This window comes from Scyliorhinus canicula, chromosome 18 (assembly GCF_902713615.1).
Source record: "Scyliorhinus canicula chromosome 18, sScyCan1.1, whole genome shotgun sequence".
NCBI lineage: Eukaryota > Metazoa > Chordata > Chondrichthyes > Carcharhiniformes > Scyliorhinidae > Scyliorhinus > Scyliorhinus canicula.
Genome location: NC_052163.1, coordinates 105,065,087 through 105,080,864, shown reverse-complemented (window position 1 = coordinate 105,080,864; position 15,778 = coordinate 105,065,087). Strand labels below are relative to the sequence as shown.

General features: G+C 43.1%; 2 protein-coding genes across 5 annotated transcripts in view; one reads left to right on the top strand and one right to left on the bottom strand.

Annotated features, from left to right (window-relative positions):
* The window catches only part of fzr1a (fizzy/cell division cycle 20 related 1a), a 48,374-nt gene extending 36,282 nt beyond the window's left edge, over positions 1-12,092 (bottom strand). For all 3 annotated transcript variants that reach the window (XR_005457900.1, XM_038776375.1, XM_038776376.1), the window contains exons 1-2: positions 11,890-12,092; positions 4,388-4,502 (exon numbers count right to left, since the gene is read on the bottom strand). Coding sequence is in view for 2 of the 3 variants with exons in the window: in XM_038776375.1 (XP_038632303.1) it covers positions 4,388-4,456 (69 nt within the window). In the remaining variant the exon portion in view is untranslated. The remainder of the gene's footprint in view (positions 1-4,387; positions 4,503-11,889) is intronic.
* Positions 12,093-12,156: 64 nt separating this feature from the next.
* LOC119952845 (protein ANTAGONIST OF LIKE HETEROCHROMATIN PROTEIN 1-like) lies at positions 12,157-15,397 on the top strand. 2 transcript variants are annotated; one of them, XM_038776378.1, is made up of 2 exons: positions 12,157-12,220; positions 14,125-15,397. In XM_038776378.1, exons 1-2 carry the CDS (start codon positions 12,191-12,193, stop codon positions 15,238-15,240), a joined length of 1,146 nt encoding a protein of 381 aa, XP_038632306.1. In that variant the 5' UTR covers positions 12,157-12,190; the 3' UTR covers positions 15,241-15,397. The 2 variants fall into 2 exon arrangements, with proteins under 2 accessions (XP_038632306.1, XP_038632305.1); XM_038776377.1 differs by lacking the exon at positions 12,157-12,220 and adding an exon at positions 12,378-12,594.
* Positions 15,398-15,778: the final 381 nt, after the last annotated feature.

Sequence of the window (15,778 nt, the reverse complement as noted above, 5' to 3'; positions counted from 1 at the left end):
GCCGAAGCAACTCAGAACTAGACTGTGGCAGAACATTCTCAGGAAGACAGCCAAAACGCTTTGGGGATGTCCTCAAAGCACCCCTGATGATATCAAAAATTCCCTTGACTGATGGGAGATCCAACTTTGTGACTGGAGAAATGGACAAGGCTCATTTGGAAAGGCACCAAACAATTGAGACACTTCGTCAGGAACATGGAGTAGCAAATTTAAGGTGTCAGAGGAAGCGCACAAACCTCCAAACTAACTATCTACCCAACCTTACAAGCACAACATGCTCCACATGTGGTCGAGGCTGCAAATTGCACACTGAACTGATCAGCCACCTCAGAACCCAGCAAATCAGAGCGGAAGTACTATGAAGAAGTACTGCTTGCATTGATCAGGTTAGGCATCAATAAAAGGAAGTCGTGATGATTTGAGATAACATGTCGTATGAAACTAAAAATTTATAAAGACAAAGGGTTATAAGTCAGAACAATTCAGGATAATTAAAGTCAGAACAGTTTAAAATTATTGATTGATGTTGAGAATGCTGCTTTTATTCAATGCAATAAAACAGGGTCTCCTTGACTAGTCCAGAATTTATTGTCCATCGCTAATTGACCTCGAGACGGTGGTGGTGAGCTGCCTTCTTGAACCACTGCATCCCTATTGTGTAGCTACATCCTCAGTGCTGTTAGGAAAGGAATTCCAGGATTTTAACCCAGTGACAGTGAAGGAATGTCAATATATTTCCAAGTCAGCTTGGCGGGTAGCTTGGAGAAAACTTCCCAGTTGGTGGTAATCCCATGTATCTGCTTCCGTTGTCCTTACAGTGTTAAGTCTTGGGTTTGGAAGGTGCAGGTAAAGGGTCCGTCATGAGGTACTGCAGTGCATTTTGTAGATGGTATGTAGTTGGCTGTTTTGTCCTAGATGGTGTCACAGCCCACTGAATGTCATTGTGGAGCTGCACTCATCCAAGCAAGTGGAGAGTATTCTATTGCACTTCTGACTTGTGTCTTCTGGATGGTGGACAGGCTTTTGGGAGTCCAGTTACTTGCCACAGGATTTCTAGCCTCTGACTTGCTCTTGTAGCCAAAGTCATTACATGGCTAGGCCAGTTCAGTTTCTAGCCAATGGTAATCCCCAGGATGTTGATGGAGACCACAGGAGGAGACGGAGATGATCATCCATTTGGCACTTCTGGCTGGATTGTTGCGAACGTTTCAGCACTGATGTACAATTTAACAAAATGAGACATGAAAAAGACAATCTGAAATGACTAAGCTGTTTGTATATTTTTCATTGTATTACTAAACTGTGATTGTAATTGTATTACTAAAAAAACAATTTAGTCTACAAGCCATCTGCATGACTTAGTCTTTATTACTTTTGGTTTAGGATGTAGCTATTATGTATCGACGGTGCGTTGATGGAACGGTGAATGATGCACCGATCATATTGATTAGGCTATGACTAGCGCAAGTCAATTGCTATCACCAAATGCAGTAAAAGAAATCCTGGATACCAGAGCTAGAGAGGAATCAAAATACCACTCTGAAAGAATCAAGCACACAGCTGCACAGGTTCACAGAAGAATGAAAATCAAAAAGAGAAAAAAAGAAACAGAGAAAGAAGTCAGATCAGACCTCGCGTCAATCTCTGCTGAAGCTGCTCAGAGAGTACCGTCATGTGTTACTTGTAAACTATCACCCAAGTTAAATACTGTTTTACTACTTAATAAATCCTCTTAATGTGTTACACCAAAACTGTCTGCTGATTTCCTGTCTTGTCAAGAAAGCGAATAGACGTTCAAATAATTTACAGAACACTAAACGGTCTTAGAAATATATAATAGACCCACATTTGTTAAGAAAAAAAAGGTTCACATTTCACCTGTGTTAAGAAAAAAAGGGCCTTGTATCCAAAAACCTATTTCTTCCTCCCATTCTTGCAAATACTGATTGATTAATCTTACCCCATGTGTCACCATATATCCAAACTGCCTATAAGTAGAAATAGTCAGTTCATTGTTTAAATACAAATCAAAAGTATGACAAAGTTGTCTTTAATGATGATGCACGGGAGGTAGCACAGTGGGTAGCACTGTTGCATCACAGCTCCAGGGTCCCAGGTTTGATTCCTGGTTTGGGTCACTGTCTGTGCGGAGTCTGCATGTTCTCCCCATGTCTGGATGGGTTTCCTCCGGGGGCTCTTGTTTGCTCCCACAAGTCCTGAAAGACGTGCCGTTTGGTAATTTGGACATTACAAATTCTCCTTCTGTGTACCCGAACAGGTGCCGGAATGTGGTGACTAGGGGCTTTTCACAGTAACTTAATTGCAGTGTTAATGTATGCCTACTTGTGAAAATAAATATTATTATTTGACAAGAATCAGGATCGCTCTTCTAGTCAACTTTAAAAATATATATTTTTGTGCTCCTTTTGATGATAAAGTGTTGATGCCAGGCTCACTTGACTTAAATGGATTTTGCCATTGATATGCAAGCAAACCCCCCCAGCTTCAGTATTCTGGCTTCATACAGCTCAAGAAGAAAGTTCAAGACATTTTTTAGAAAAGAAAATAGTTATTTGTCCCGTTATTGATTTACATTGGTTCCAGGCGGCACGGTGGTGCAGTGGTTAGCACTGCTGTCTCACGGCACCGAGGACCCAGCTTCAATCCCGGCCTCGGGCCACTGTCTGTGTGGAGTTTGCACATTCTGCCCCGCGCCTGTGTGGGTCTCACCCCCACAACGCAAAGATGTGCAGGGTAGGTGGATTGGCCATGCTAAATTGCCCCTTAATTGAAAAAACTATATCGGTTCCCAGAGCCTTGATAGATGCCAAATTCTGCATGGTCACAGTCCATCAAGATGGTTGGAAACTTTTTAATTTAAAGGGTCGACGTCAAATTGTCAACCTGACTCCCAAATTACATAGCGAGCTCCATTTACTATGTACCTACTTCATTGATTCCTTGGCTGTAACAAACAGATTGAATTTAATACGAATTTAAGATAATATGGACATCTAAAGTCAAAGTCGCTGCTCTTCTTCATATTCCAATCTCTGTTACAGCCATCCTATTTATTATTCTGATGTAGATTTCAATGATAGAGCTCAGTCATAGTTAACCAAAAGATCGAGTCTAAGACTCCATATCCACAAGTGCCATGTGCATTAATGTTCTCTATTTTTCATTTTATATCAAAAGCTCTTTGATAGAGTCGCCACAATATTTATTGTGGGAAAATTAAGGATCAGTCAAGAGAACCTGTTCAATTTTCAAACTTCAAGGGAGCAGTAGTCATATGGTCAAGTATTCCTTAGTCACTTCACCTCAAAATGTCACTGTTAGCACTTTGCTACACCAGCTTTTAAGTTACTGGTTAATACTTATTGCTATTTTCATTAAATTTATTATGGTCATGATAAACTAACGCCAAAAATGCTATGATCTAACACAAGTTTGCTTGCACTAAGCTGACTGGCATAAAATAGTTTTTAAAGAAAAAGCTCCTGAACATCATTCATAGATAAACCCAGCCTCATTTGAATTATCATTACCATGGTCATCAGCATGAGGGTGGCACAGTGGTTAGCACTACTGCCTTACAGCACCAGGGACCGGGTTTGATTCTGACCTTGCGTGACTGTGTAGAGTTTGCACAATCTCCAGTGTCTGCGTGGGTTTCCTCCCGGTGGTCTGGTTTTCTCCCATAGGCCAAAGGATTGGCCAGGCTGAATTTTCACTTCGTGCCCAGAGGTTAGGTGGGGTTACGGGGGAGTGGGCCTAGGTAGGGTGCTCTTTCAGAGGGTTGGTTCAGACCCAATGGTCCAAGTGGCCTCCTTCTGCACTATGTGTTTTCTATGATATACATAACTAAAGTTAATTGGGGCAATATTAGGTGGGGTTGACAGTTCTATTGATTTAGTGTCAAACCACAGCCAAAAAATAAATTCCACCATTATATTAATCATTAATTCAACATGGTCATCAGGATTTTAACAGTGCAAAAGCTGATATGTGAAATTCTCACACTATGTTAACTTTAAATGTGAGGAACCCTCAATAGTATAACTATAAATTTTGTCCTGAAAATTTGGTTTATATTTGGAGTGAGTTTAGATTGAGAGCATACACTTAAGCAAAGGGTAATGGAGCAGAAAGGAAGCTGAGTTTATGGTCAAGTAAGACACCAAGATTCCACATTTCCTGACTCAGCGTGAGATGACTGGAGGCTAGACATTTGGAGGTGCTGACATTCAGGATAACCATCGTTTCACTGACATTTTACTGGATGAAATGTTTGTACACCAAGTGAAAGACACAGCGAGTCGGAGAAAAGCAAAAAAAGCAAATCAAACTGAAAAGTGAAACATCAATGAAATTCAGCACTTACACAAGGGACCATGTTTTCATTCTGAACATTAATTTGTCGTAAAAGTCTCCGTTCATAGTCCTGATCCATAGTTAGGGGAGTTGAACTTTTATTGAGGCTTAATCTGGAGTCAGTTCTGAAACCAGGGAGGAAAGAAACAACATCCAATTATAAACATGTAATATGCTGTGCAACTTTTATATTTGTAGTAGCCATGATAAATATACAATTACTAAACAATTCATTAAGATTTTGAATCAGAACTTTGACACTACATTTTTTGAACTGATGGTACAGAATGAGTTTGACTGCTCATCTGATGTGATGTTATCAGTGTGTCTGATGAAAGGGGTTCTGGTAACATATCTGAAAGCCACTGTCCAAGGTTCCAAACTGTAATGCAAATGTTTCCGTAAAAAAACGAACTTTAAAAAATGTCTTCACTTTTTTTGAAGAAAGATCTTATGACAGCATCAAGCTCATCATTTGGGACCAATAACTTGCACTTATTGTTGCTTTAATGTAAAAAGCATTCAAAGCCACTGCACATGGGGGAGGGGTTGGCAGAGTAAAAAACTAAATCAGGATTGATAGGGAAACAAACATTGTGCCATGATGGATAGATTAGGTTACGCCCAAACAATTTAGGAGATGTACTTTGAAAAGATAGACGTGGAACAAGATTTATTTTAAAAAGGATTTTCCATATGGTCAGAGTTGGAAGTGAAAGGTGATACAAGGAATCGAGAAGTGTTCATCATCTCCTCAATATCAGGAAAGGTCGGTATCAGGGACAATGCTTTATTATTGAAATGATAACACTTTGTTGTGAGTGTGGCACGAGCTTAATGCTCGATATTTTAAGAATTGTGCAAAAAAAAGGAATTTTGGTTTGGCATTATTGACACCACTAATTATGGTTATGTTAGAATGTGAGCAGCAAAACCTCCCCCAGCAGAATGCATTATTTATTTTGAACTTTACTACACAAGATTCCTGATTTGTTTTGAATAGAACAACAGCATTCAACGTGCTTGTTAATCCTAAAAGATAAAACAGGTGCTATCAACTCAGACTTAATCCAAGATCGAAATCCAGAAGTCTCCTTCACTGCAGTATTCCAGCCCAGCACTCTACAACAAACCACAATATTCTTGTCCAGTACTTTTGGAGGTTTCATCATCCAGATGAGATCAAAATGTTAAATCGCTGTTGTTCAGTTGGACATAGACAATCACATTGCATCATGTGAGCACATGAGAGTTGTCCCGCCAGCCTATCACTTGTTCTTCAAACACCATTAATATCATACATATCTTTAGGACTTTACTTTGTTTAAACTTGTGATTGAATCTGCTGACATACGGACCTCTGGTGGCGGCTATGAAGGAGTAGGTCGCACATTTGGTGGCTCCCGCTCAGGTCGGACTATTGGACCTATCCCCCCGATTTTTTGTCGGACTTGATTCGGTAAATTGATGATGGAGGCAATTGTGAAGTGGATTCCTACATCAGTACATGGAGAGGCGGACCAGAAGTTCTCGCAAAGGATGAAATAGGTGAACAGAGAAGGCTTGGGCTGAAGCTGCAGCGGGAGACAGCATGGCGGACGACCGGGGTTCTGGCTTGACGACCCAAAGGTCGACGGAGCAGCTGATGCAGTTCATGCAGAAGGGCTTTGCCAAGCAGAAACAGGAATGCTTGGACCCGATTAAGGAATTGATTGCGTGGCTGGAACTTAGACTGGATGCTCAAGACCAGGCGATCCAGAAAGTGGAGAAGACGCTGACTGAGCAGGAGGAACATCAAACAGCAGTGGAGTTGAAGGTGGGGATGCTGAGAGACCAGCAGAAAAGGCTCCTGGTGAAGGTGGAGGACCTAGAGAATAGGTCCCGCCAACAGAACTTGCGAATTGTTGGTCTCCCGGAGGAGTCCGAAGGAACAGACGCAGGGGCGTACATGGTTGAGAAGTTACTGGGGGATGGGACATTCTCCCGACCTTTAGAGGTGGCCAGGCCTCACAGAGCACTCGCGAAGATGCCGCATGTGGGGGAACCCCGAGGACAATGGTGGGGAGATTCCACAGGTACTTGGACAAGGAGCCCGGGGGGGGAGGGCAGATGTTATGCTTGTTGAAGGGGTTGGTTTACATAGTGCTGTTGCTTGGGGGGGAGGGGGGGGGGGGGGGGGGGGGGGGGAGAGGAGATGTTCTGCTGACAGGGGAGGAACTTTTGCTGTGGGACAGAAAGGAGGTCGGGGGCGGAGGCTGTCTGGGACGCACCTTCGAGTAACTGATCAGATTAGATTAAGGAAGGGATGGGTTGGACAGGTTTTTTACTCGGGGCTGGACTCTAAGACTAGAGGGGTCGCGATCCTGATTGACAAGAGAGTGTCATTTGAGGTGGGAAGAATAGTTGCGGATGTGGGAGGCCGGTACATTATGGTTAGTGGGAAGCTGGAGGGGCTGCTGGTGGTACTTGTGAATGTGTACGCACCAACTTGGAATGATGTGGAATTTATACAGAGGATGTTGGGGAAGATCCCGGACCTGGATTGGCATACGCTGGTCACGCGGGGGGACTTTAACACAGTCATCGACCCTGGGCTAGAAGGGTCGAGCTCAAGGACAGGCAGGGTGCCAGCAATGGCAAAGGAGCTAAAGAGGTTTATGGAGCAAATGGGTGGAGTGGACCTATGGGGATTTGAGCAGCCGAGAGTGAAGGAGTTCTCCTTCTACTCACATGTGGGGGCTGGTTTAGCTCACTGGGCTAAATCACTGGCTTTTAAAGCAGACCAAGCAGGCCAGCAGCACGGTTCGATTCCCGTACCAGCCTCCCCGGATAGGCGCCGGAATGTGGCAACTAGGGGCTTTTCACAGTAACTTCATTGAAGCCTACTCGTGACAATAAGCGATTTTCATTTTTCATGTGCATAAAGTTACTCCCAGATTGACTTTTTTATTCTGAACAGGGCTCTACTGACGGGGTTAGTGGACACGGGGTAGTCGGCGATCACAATCTCAGATCATGCCCCGCACTGAGTTGACCTACAGGTTAGCAAGGAGAGTAGCCAGTGCCCACACTGGAAGCTGGACGTGTGACTTTTAGCTTACGAGGTGGTGTGTGGGGTGCTGAGGAAATGTATTCAGAACTACCTGGAAGTTAACGGCATGGGTGAAGTTTCGGCGGCGGCGGTCTGGGAGGTGCTGCCAAACTTAAGTAATTATTATTGGGCAGCGAATATAGCCATGATTAGGAAGTGGGTAGGGGGAGGGTTGGTGTGGGAATGAGTGGAGGCGGCATCACGCACGGGCACTAATTTGGGGGCATTGCTACTGGCATCTCTGCCGTTCCCGCCGGCACGGTACTCCACCAGCCCCGTGGTGGTGGCAGCACTGAGAGTCTAGGGGCAATGGAGGAGACATGTGGGAGCGGAGGAGCATTGGTCTGGTCTCCAATCTACAATAATCACCAGTATGCCCTGGGCAGGCTGGATGGAGAGTTCCAGAGATGGCAGAGAGCAGGGATTGAGAGGATGGAAGACATGTTTATAGAGGGGAGATTTTCTAGCCTGAGGGAGCTGGCGAAGAAATTTGGATTGACGAGAGGAAATGAGTTTAGGTACCTGCAGACGCGGGACTTCCTATGCAGGCAGGTCTCAACCTTCCCGCTCCGACCGCCGAGGGGGATATAGGACAAGGTTTTCTGAATGTGGGTGGGAGAAGGGAGGGTTTCGGATATTTACAAGGAACTCATGGGGTCATAGGAGACGCAGACCGAGGGGCTGAAGCGCAAGTGGGAAGCGGAGTTAGGAGGAGAGACAGAGGATGGTCTCTGGGCGGATGCGTTGAGTAGAGTCAACGCGTCCACATCATGTGCCAGGCTCAGCCTGATACAGTTCAAGGTCGTTCACCGGGCTCATATGACAGTGGTTCAGAGGAGCAGGTTCTTTGGGATAGAAGATAGGTGCGCAAGAGGGCCAGTGAACCAATGTCCATGTGTTCTGGGCATGCCCGAAGCTTAGGGAATTCTGGCAGGGGTTTGTGGATGTCATGTCCAAGGTGTTGTAAACAAGGGTGGCACCGAGTCCAGCGGTGGCGATTTTTGGAGTGTCGGAAGACCTGGGAATCCAGGAGGAGAAAGAGACAGACGTTCTAGCCTTTGCTTCCCTGGTAGCCCAGGGCCAGATACTATTAGCTTGGAGGGACTCAAAGCCCCCGAAGTCAGAGACATGGCTAACTGACAAGGCGAGCTTTCTGTGTCTGGAGAAAATCAAGTTCGCCTTGAGAGGGTCAATGTTAGGATTAGCAGGACAGGGTAGGGTGGCAGCCGGTCGACTTCCTTGGGGAAAATTAACTGTCAGCAGAAGGTGGTGGTGGTGTTGGGGGAGGGTTTGGTTTAGAGGAGGGGGTTAATAAAGGTGGGACCTGTAAGGGAGGAAGACGGCTTTTGCATTATGTTTATATTTTCATGTACATTGCTTATTCTGTTATTATAAAACCATGAATACCTCAATAAAATGTTTTGGAAAAAAAAAGAATCTGCTTACATACAACAGCAACAAGACTTATAAAAATGGATTCAGTGGCTGTAAAATATTTTGGTAAATCCCAAAGATGTTGCCCACTAATTAGATCCTAAATATTGGAAGCTAGTACAATTAATAAATCAGTACAAACTCACGACGTGAAGTTGATTTTATAAATGTAAACCTCTGCAGGCCCATCCAGGTTATGTTCGACTCTTTCCACATGCAACAATAAATGATCAAGGCCTCAAATTCCTAACCCACCTCACTATACTCTGTGGAATTTTCTTTCCCACAAATCTAAACCTATGCCTTCTAATCCTCCCTTCTGATTATTCTTTGCAATGTCTGCCAATAGAATACCAATTCAGACAAGAAAGCTCTGCTTTTAAAATATTATTACCCCTATCCTACTGGGAAGGAAAACTGCCTTTAGATTGTGGTCTAAATAATACAAGGGTTGCCAGATTAGATGTCACTTCTAAACGCCTTTTCTCCAAAACCATGTCTCTCTCCACGGCCCCCTTCCACGGCTTCTAAAAATGTCTCCCTGCATTCCTTGGCTCCATCCAGTAATGACTGCATGTCCTAGGCTAAAAAAACATATTTTCACAGTAGGCTGCAAAAGCGCATTAACTCCCCAGGGACCGCCTCAATTTTATTCATTTACGGGATGTGGGCGTCGCTGGTTAGGCCAGCATTTATTGCCGTTCAGAAGGTGGTAGTCAGCTGCCTTCTTGAACCGCTGCAGTCCCTAAAGTGTAGGTACACCCACAGTGCTGTTATGGATCCTGTTCCAAGATTTTGCCTCAGCACCGTGAAGGAACAGTGATATATTTCCAAGTCAGGGTGGTGAGTGATTTCAAAGGGAACTTCCAGGTGGTGGTGTTCCCAGGTATCTGCTATTTTTGAGCTTCTAGATGGTAGCAGTTGTGGTTTGGAAGGTGCGGTCTAAGGAACCTTGGCACGTTACTGCAGTGCATCTTGTAGATGGTACACACGGCTGCCACTGTTTGTCAGTGGTGGAGGGTTTGAATGTTTGTGGAAGGGGTAGCAATCCAGTGGCTGCTTTTTCATTGATGGCCAAGCTTCTTGAATGTTGTTTAAGCTGCACTCATCCAGGCAAGTGAAGAGTGTTCCATTGCACTCCTGACTTGTGCCTAGATACTCTCTTGTAGATGATCATTGCCTGGCACTTGTGTGGCATGAATATAACTTGCCACTTGGCAGCCTAAGCCTGGATATTGTCCAGATCTTGCTGCATTTGGACATGGACTGTTTCATTATCTGAGGAGTCACAAATGGTGCTGAAAATTGTGCAATCATCTGTGGACATCCCAACTTCTGGCCTTATGCATCCCCACTTCTGATCTTATGATGGAAGGGAGGTCATTGTTGAAGTAGCTGAAGATGGTTTGGCCTAGGGCACTACCCTGAGGAACTCCTGCAGTGATGTCCTGGAACTGAGGTAATTGACCTCCAACCATCACAACCATCTTCCTTTGTCAAACCACAGTCCATTAGCCTAGTCTGAAAATTGTATTGCTTGTCAATTTCACCTTCTTTTCTCTAGAAGCAAAACAAAATCATTTTTAAAATAATGATCACTACAACCACACACTATACCTTCAGGCTGTTAACTCTTTTTTTTTTATAAATTTAGATTAGCCAATTATTTTTTCCAATTAAGGGGCAATTTAGCGTGGCCAATCCACCTACTCTGCACATTTTTGGGTTGTGGGGGCGAAACCCATGCAGGCACGGGGAGAATGTGCAAACTCCACACGGACAGTGACCCAGAGCCACGATCGAACCTGGGACCTCAGCGCCGTGATGCGGTTGTGCTAACCACTAGGCCACCGTGCTGCCTGGCTGTTAACTCTTAAGTCAATATCTTAAAATCTTCCAATCGTCACAAGGGGGGGGTGGGGGGAATTCAAAACTAATCTGCAGAAACACTATTTCAGTGAGAAAGTATTTAACCTATGAAACAAGATGCCCAACAATGCAGTGGAAAACATTAGTATTAACTAACTGAAATGGAAATCAGATAGATTTCTAAGATTTTGGGATACAATGCATGAATAATTTGAGACATCACATGTGGCATTGGGGAAAAAAATTGGGTACTCTAAATTTTTTAAAAGGACGGTAGAAGACAATCTACAAATCTTGTTATGTTCAATGATGATTCTGAAGGTGGTAGTGAAGCAACAAAGCCCTGATCTTTTCAAGTCACTTGTAGTGACAGCAAACCTCAATTTCCTCCTTCAGGACATTCTTTGAAACCCATCTCTTTGGCCAATATTTCAGTCATTTGACCTAATATGTCCTTCAGTAGCTCAGTGTCATGTTTTGCTTTATAATGTTCTTGTGAAGCACCTTGGGGTGTTTTATTATATTTATATATTTACATAGTTCCTTTCATGCAAGGTGGGTGCTCTTCCCAAGAGCCGGTGCAGACTTGATGGGCTGAATGTAAATTCTGTAGTGTAAATTCTATGATTCATCGAAGAACAAATATGAACTAACAAAACACCCAAGGTGCTTCACAAGGACATTATAAAGCAAAACATGACACTGAGCCACTTAATGACCCAGTCAAAGATGATCTAAACCACAATATTAACCAGTCAGTGGTCTCAGTACTGCTTGTAGGAAATGTGTGCGCACAAATTGACTGCTGCAATTGCATACATTAACAAGCATTTCAAAAGCAGTTATTTCATATTATTCTTAATCTAAATAAACCCAATAGCACTCCCAAATCCAGCTACAAACGAATTTAAGAAAAAGGGGACCGTGATCTACAAATCGAAAACAGTGCAGAGAAGAAACTTATCCTGACCAGCCCAATACATGGTAGGTGTTGACCATCAACGCCTTTACAGAGTGAGGGCACCAGACTGGGCATAAGCACCAAACTGGGCATGGGCACCAGCAGTAACCATAGCACAGAGTGAGAGCGTTAACTCTACCCCCCATCTCCCCCGTACCTGCAATATCGGATTGTCCAACCTCGACAAGCTTGATGAAGACTCGCCCTCACATAATGTCCATGCCACGGCTTCTCACCGAAATATTCCTTCTTTCTCCGCCCCCACCCGACCGAATTCCCTGCGGCTCCAACTTCAACTCCTCAGCCCCACAGACAACATGGCGACCGCACTTCCGGCGCCGGAGCGACCGTTACTATTGTGACGTCACCGAGATTCAAACCACCACCGGAAGTGCATTGTTGCCACGGCGACGCGGGAGGGCGGAGCGGTGAGGTCAGGGGAGGGGAACCGAGTCACCATGGTTACACCATCAACATCAGCTACAACGGTATAAAATAGAATAAACTTTCCAAAGATCGGATCCCGCGGTTATTTTTTTTTCTTTCCTTCCCTCAGCAATTCTAAAGAGGGAACCCGGGGAGGGGGAGTTAGCGCCGTTCGATTTGGAAGATGGCGGGTGTTCCGGGGGCCCCCGAGAGGAGGGGACGGGTGGGTGGGTGTGTGTGAAGCCGGACCCGAGCACTTCCCAGGTCAGTCAACATGGCGGAGGAGACTGTGCTGCCCATGATGTTTTTATTCCTATTCCTCTTAATGAAGCGCCGCGCCGAGTATGAGAGTGCGAGCATCGAGAGGAGGAACGACGCGCAGAGGAGGCTGAGATTGAGGCAGTATTTCCAACAGCGGCAGCGGAAAATGATACTGGTATGGGGAGGAGGAAATGGGCTGTTCAAAAACAAATGTGCGCGGCCACACAAAGGACAAAACTTTCACCGGCGTCCGCGCCTTTGGCCCCAGCTCCTGAAAGCAGGGCTCGAATGAACAGGGAAGAACCATTCAAAGCCGTGCCTCTTGTTCGTGCTCTCACTCTATTTTGCTCAACCATAGCTGAAACCCAACTGGAGTTTGTAATCCCAGACAGATTCGCAATGTAAAGTAAATGACTTTGGAGGGTAGCTGCATTTTCTTTTTTGTTTTGCGTCCGGTTATTTAAGAAAGAGGATTGTCAGATTATCGATACGATTTAAATAGTGTCAGGTATGAAACCCCAAGGCGACCTACTTTTGAAATACTCCACAATAATGACTGAAATCGAGATGGGCTGGCTCGGATTAGGATTAGGTCTGGTTAGGATTCTTTTTAAACAGTGAGTGGTTGGAACATTGAAGAAGCTCACCAGAAAGTGATGGAAGCAGCTTCTGAATAGGAAAAAGGATTAATGTCGATAAATTAAAGATGTACATGCCTCTTTCAAAAAAATGGAATCGGTATCACGAAGCAAATGGCCTCCTTCTCTCCTGTAGCATTCGAACCTTTCACAAATATCTGCCCTGCAGGTTTAGTATTTCTTATTTAAGGTTATTCAGAATCTGGGTGGACTGTGGATGGAAATTAAGTGCATAGAACTACTAACTACTCCATTAGGATTAGATTTAGATTAATTTTCTATGTGCTAACTGAGGGCCCAGTTAAATTATAAGGGTACCTCTTAGATTTATTTCAAAATTGCAAAGGCTTTATTAAACCAGTTTGTATGTGAATCTAATTAATTTTCCCTCTAACCATAATTGAATTTTGATTGAAACCTTCATATTTACATTTGGAATGGTGTCTGTGCCTGTGGGAAATGAACATTCGCACCAAAGTTTAATCCTGCTAATTGTAAATTTGGTTGAGTTTGAGAAAAAACAAATTCTCATTGTATTAAATTACAATCAAGTTGTATATATCTTGAAATTCTGCACTGTTTCCTAAACGGGTAAATTCTTGTTGATAGGTCCAAATAGCATTCCATGATTCTTTATATTCAACTTTATATTTCTAAACAAAACTACAAAATGTGGACAAGTGACTTCAATGAGCACATTCCAAACTATACAGCTTCTTGTGCAGTTAAATTGTTTTAAATTGGATTAACTTGTCCCCCTGGTATAATGATTAAAGACCAGATATCCAGTGATTTAAAGCAAAAGTTACTTAATTTTAGCGATATTGTTAATACGATATCCATCCAAGAGGAAATTTTGACTGTGATTTGTATTAGCACATGATGCGTGTCTTTCATTTTGAATACCTGTATGATGTTTGTACACAGCATGCCTCAGCAGGAAATAGTTGTCAAAGTATATGGTTTTTATACTATAACTTTTAAATAAAGATCTCTCTTGAATCTTGCAGTGTTACTGAACATTTAAGGAGTATAGTTGCAACAATATTTTCCTTTGATGTTTGCAGATGGTGATGGCACGTGGAGGTAGCAGGTGTAACTGTCGCACAAGAATCTGGTGCAAGCCAAGAAGTTCGGACTGGTGGGAACGTGTGGTGATGAAGGATTTTCAGCCAAATGATTGGCTGGAAAATTTCAGAATGTCGAAGGAAACATTTTTCCATATTTGTAATAAGCTGAAACCCATGGTTTCTCGTCGAAATACCCACCTTCGTCCTGCACTGCCCCTGGAAAAAAGAGTTGCTGTGGCATTTTGGCGACTTGCTACTAATGTAGAATACAGAACTATCAGTCATTTGTTTGGGATAGGCCGTTCAACTGTTTGTAAATGTGTAAGAGAAGTATGTCATGCCATTGTGTCTCTCTTAAAGCCTCTGTATCTTAAGATGCCTTCTAATCAAGAATTTGAAACAATAGCTCAGATGTTTGACCGAAAGTGGGATTTTCCCCAATGTGTTGGTGCCATTGATAGTTGCCACATACCCATCATTGCCCCTCCACAATATCACAAAGATTACCTAAACAAAAAGGGATGGCATTCAGTTGTTTTACAAGGTGTAGTTGATGACACTGGGAATTTCTGGGATGTCTGTACTGGATTTTCTGGGAGTTCTCTTGACACAAAAATTTTGAGGAATTCTGATCTATGGAGAATGGCTACTGAAGGAAGATTGTTCCCTGACTGCTCCAAAAATATTCTGAGAACACCAATGAAATACCTACTGATAGGCAGCTCTTCACACCCACTACAGGAATGGCTCCTGAAGCCTTATTCAGAAACAGCAAAACTGTCACAACATCAACTTGTGTTTAACTACAGGTTAAGCCAAGCTCACGCTGTGATAGATAATGCATTTGGACGGCTCAAAGCACGTTGGCAATGTCTTCTCAAGAGGAATGACTGTAGCCTTGAACTGATCCCAACAATGATCACTGCCTGCTGCATTCTTCACAATATCTGTGAAAAACATAATGATGGTTTCAATAATGACTGGCTGGGTGTTCTTGGACAGGAGGAATTTCCTCAGCCAAACCAAATAGTGTTAGATAGAACGGTTGATCGGCAAGCTGAAGAAATTCGTCAGGTATTGTCTACCTACTTTATGGGTCTAAAGGAAAGTTAAATGTTAGCCTTTCAGTTTTAGGTTGTTAGAGTAGCATTTATAGAAACTGTAAATAATGTATGATAATTTTTCAATATGATTTTTGTCACTGACTAGGAATGTCTTGATATTGTGTACTTGTTATGCCGTAGCAATAAAACACTCAATAATAGTAAAATCTATTTCATTTGTTCCTGCACAAATGGCATCTTGCAATAAGTTGGTTAAACTTGCAACTGCTGAAACCTGAATAGCAGCTGAGATTCATCCTTAAGAATATTTATTTGTATGCTCAGTTTGAGGAATTTTGGTTTCAGTCAAGCTTGGTTTAACAACATCTCTAGTATTTGTAATCATGATTTGTACAATTATTAGCAAAGATCTTTAACCAGAACCTTAAAGATTAGAAAATCAAAAGAGCATTTGAATTTCTGGTGAGGATAAAATGAAAAATACAAACTGCATGAATAAACTGCCAAAGAAAAATATACAAAACACATCAGTGGATTTAGTAGATTAAGTTGAAAACTTTAAAAGAAATGAAAGAAAACACTGGAAA

Coding starts and splice junctions, on each gene's coding strand:
- LOC119952845 (XM_038776377.1), top strand. CDS start 12,433: ATGGCGGAGGAGACTGTGCTGCCCATGATGTTTTTATTCCTATTCCTC. Junction 12,595..14,124: donor GGCAGCGGAAAATGATACTG/GTATGGGGAGGA, acceptor TGATGTTTGCAG/ATGGTGATGGCACGTGGAGG.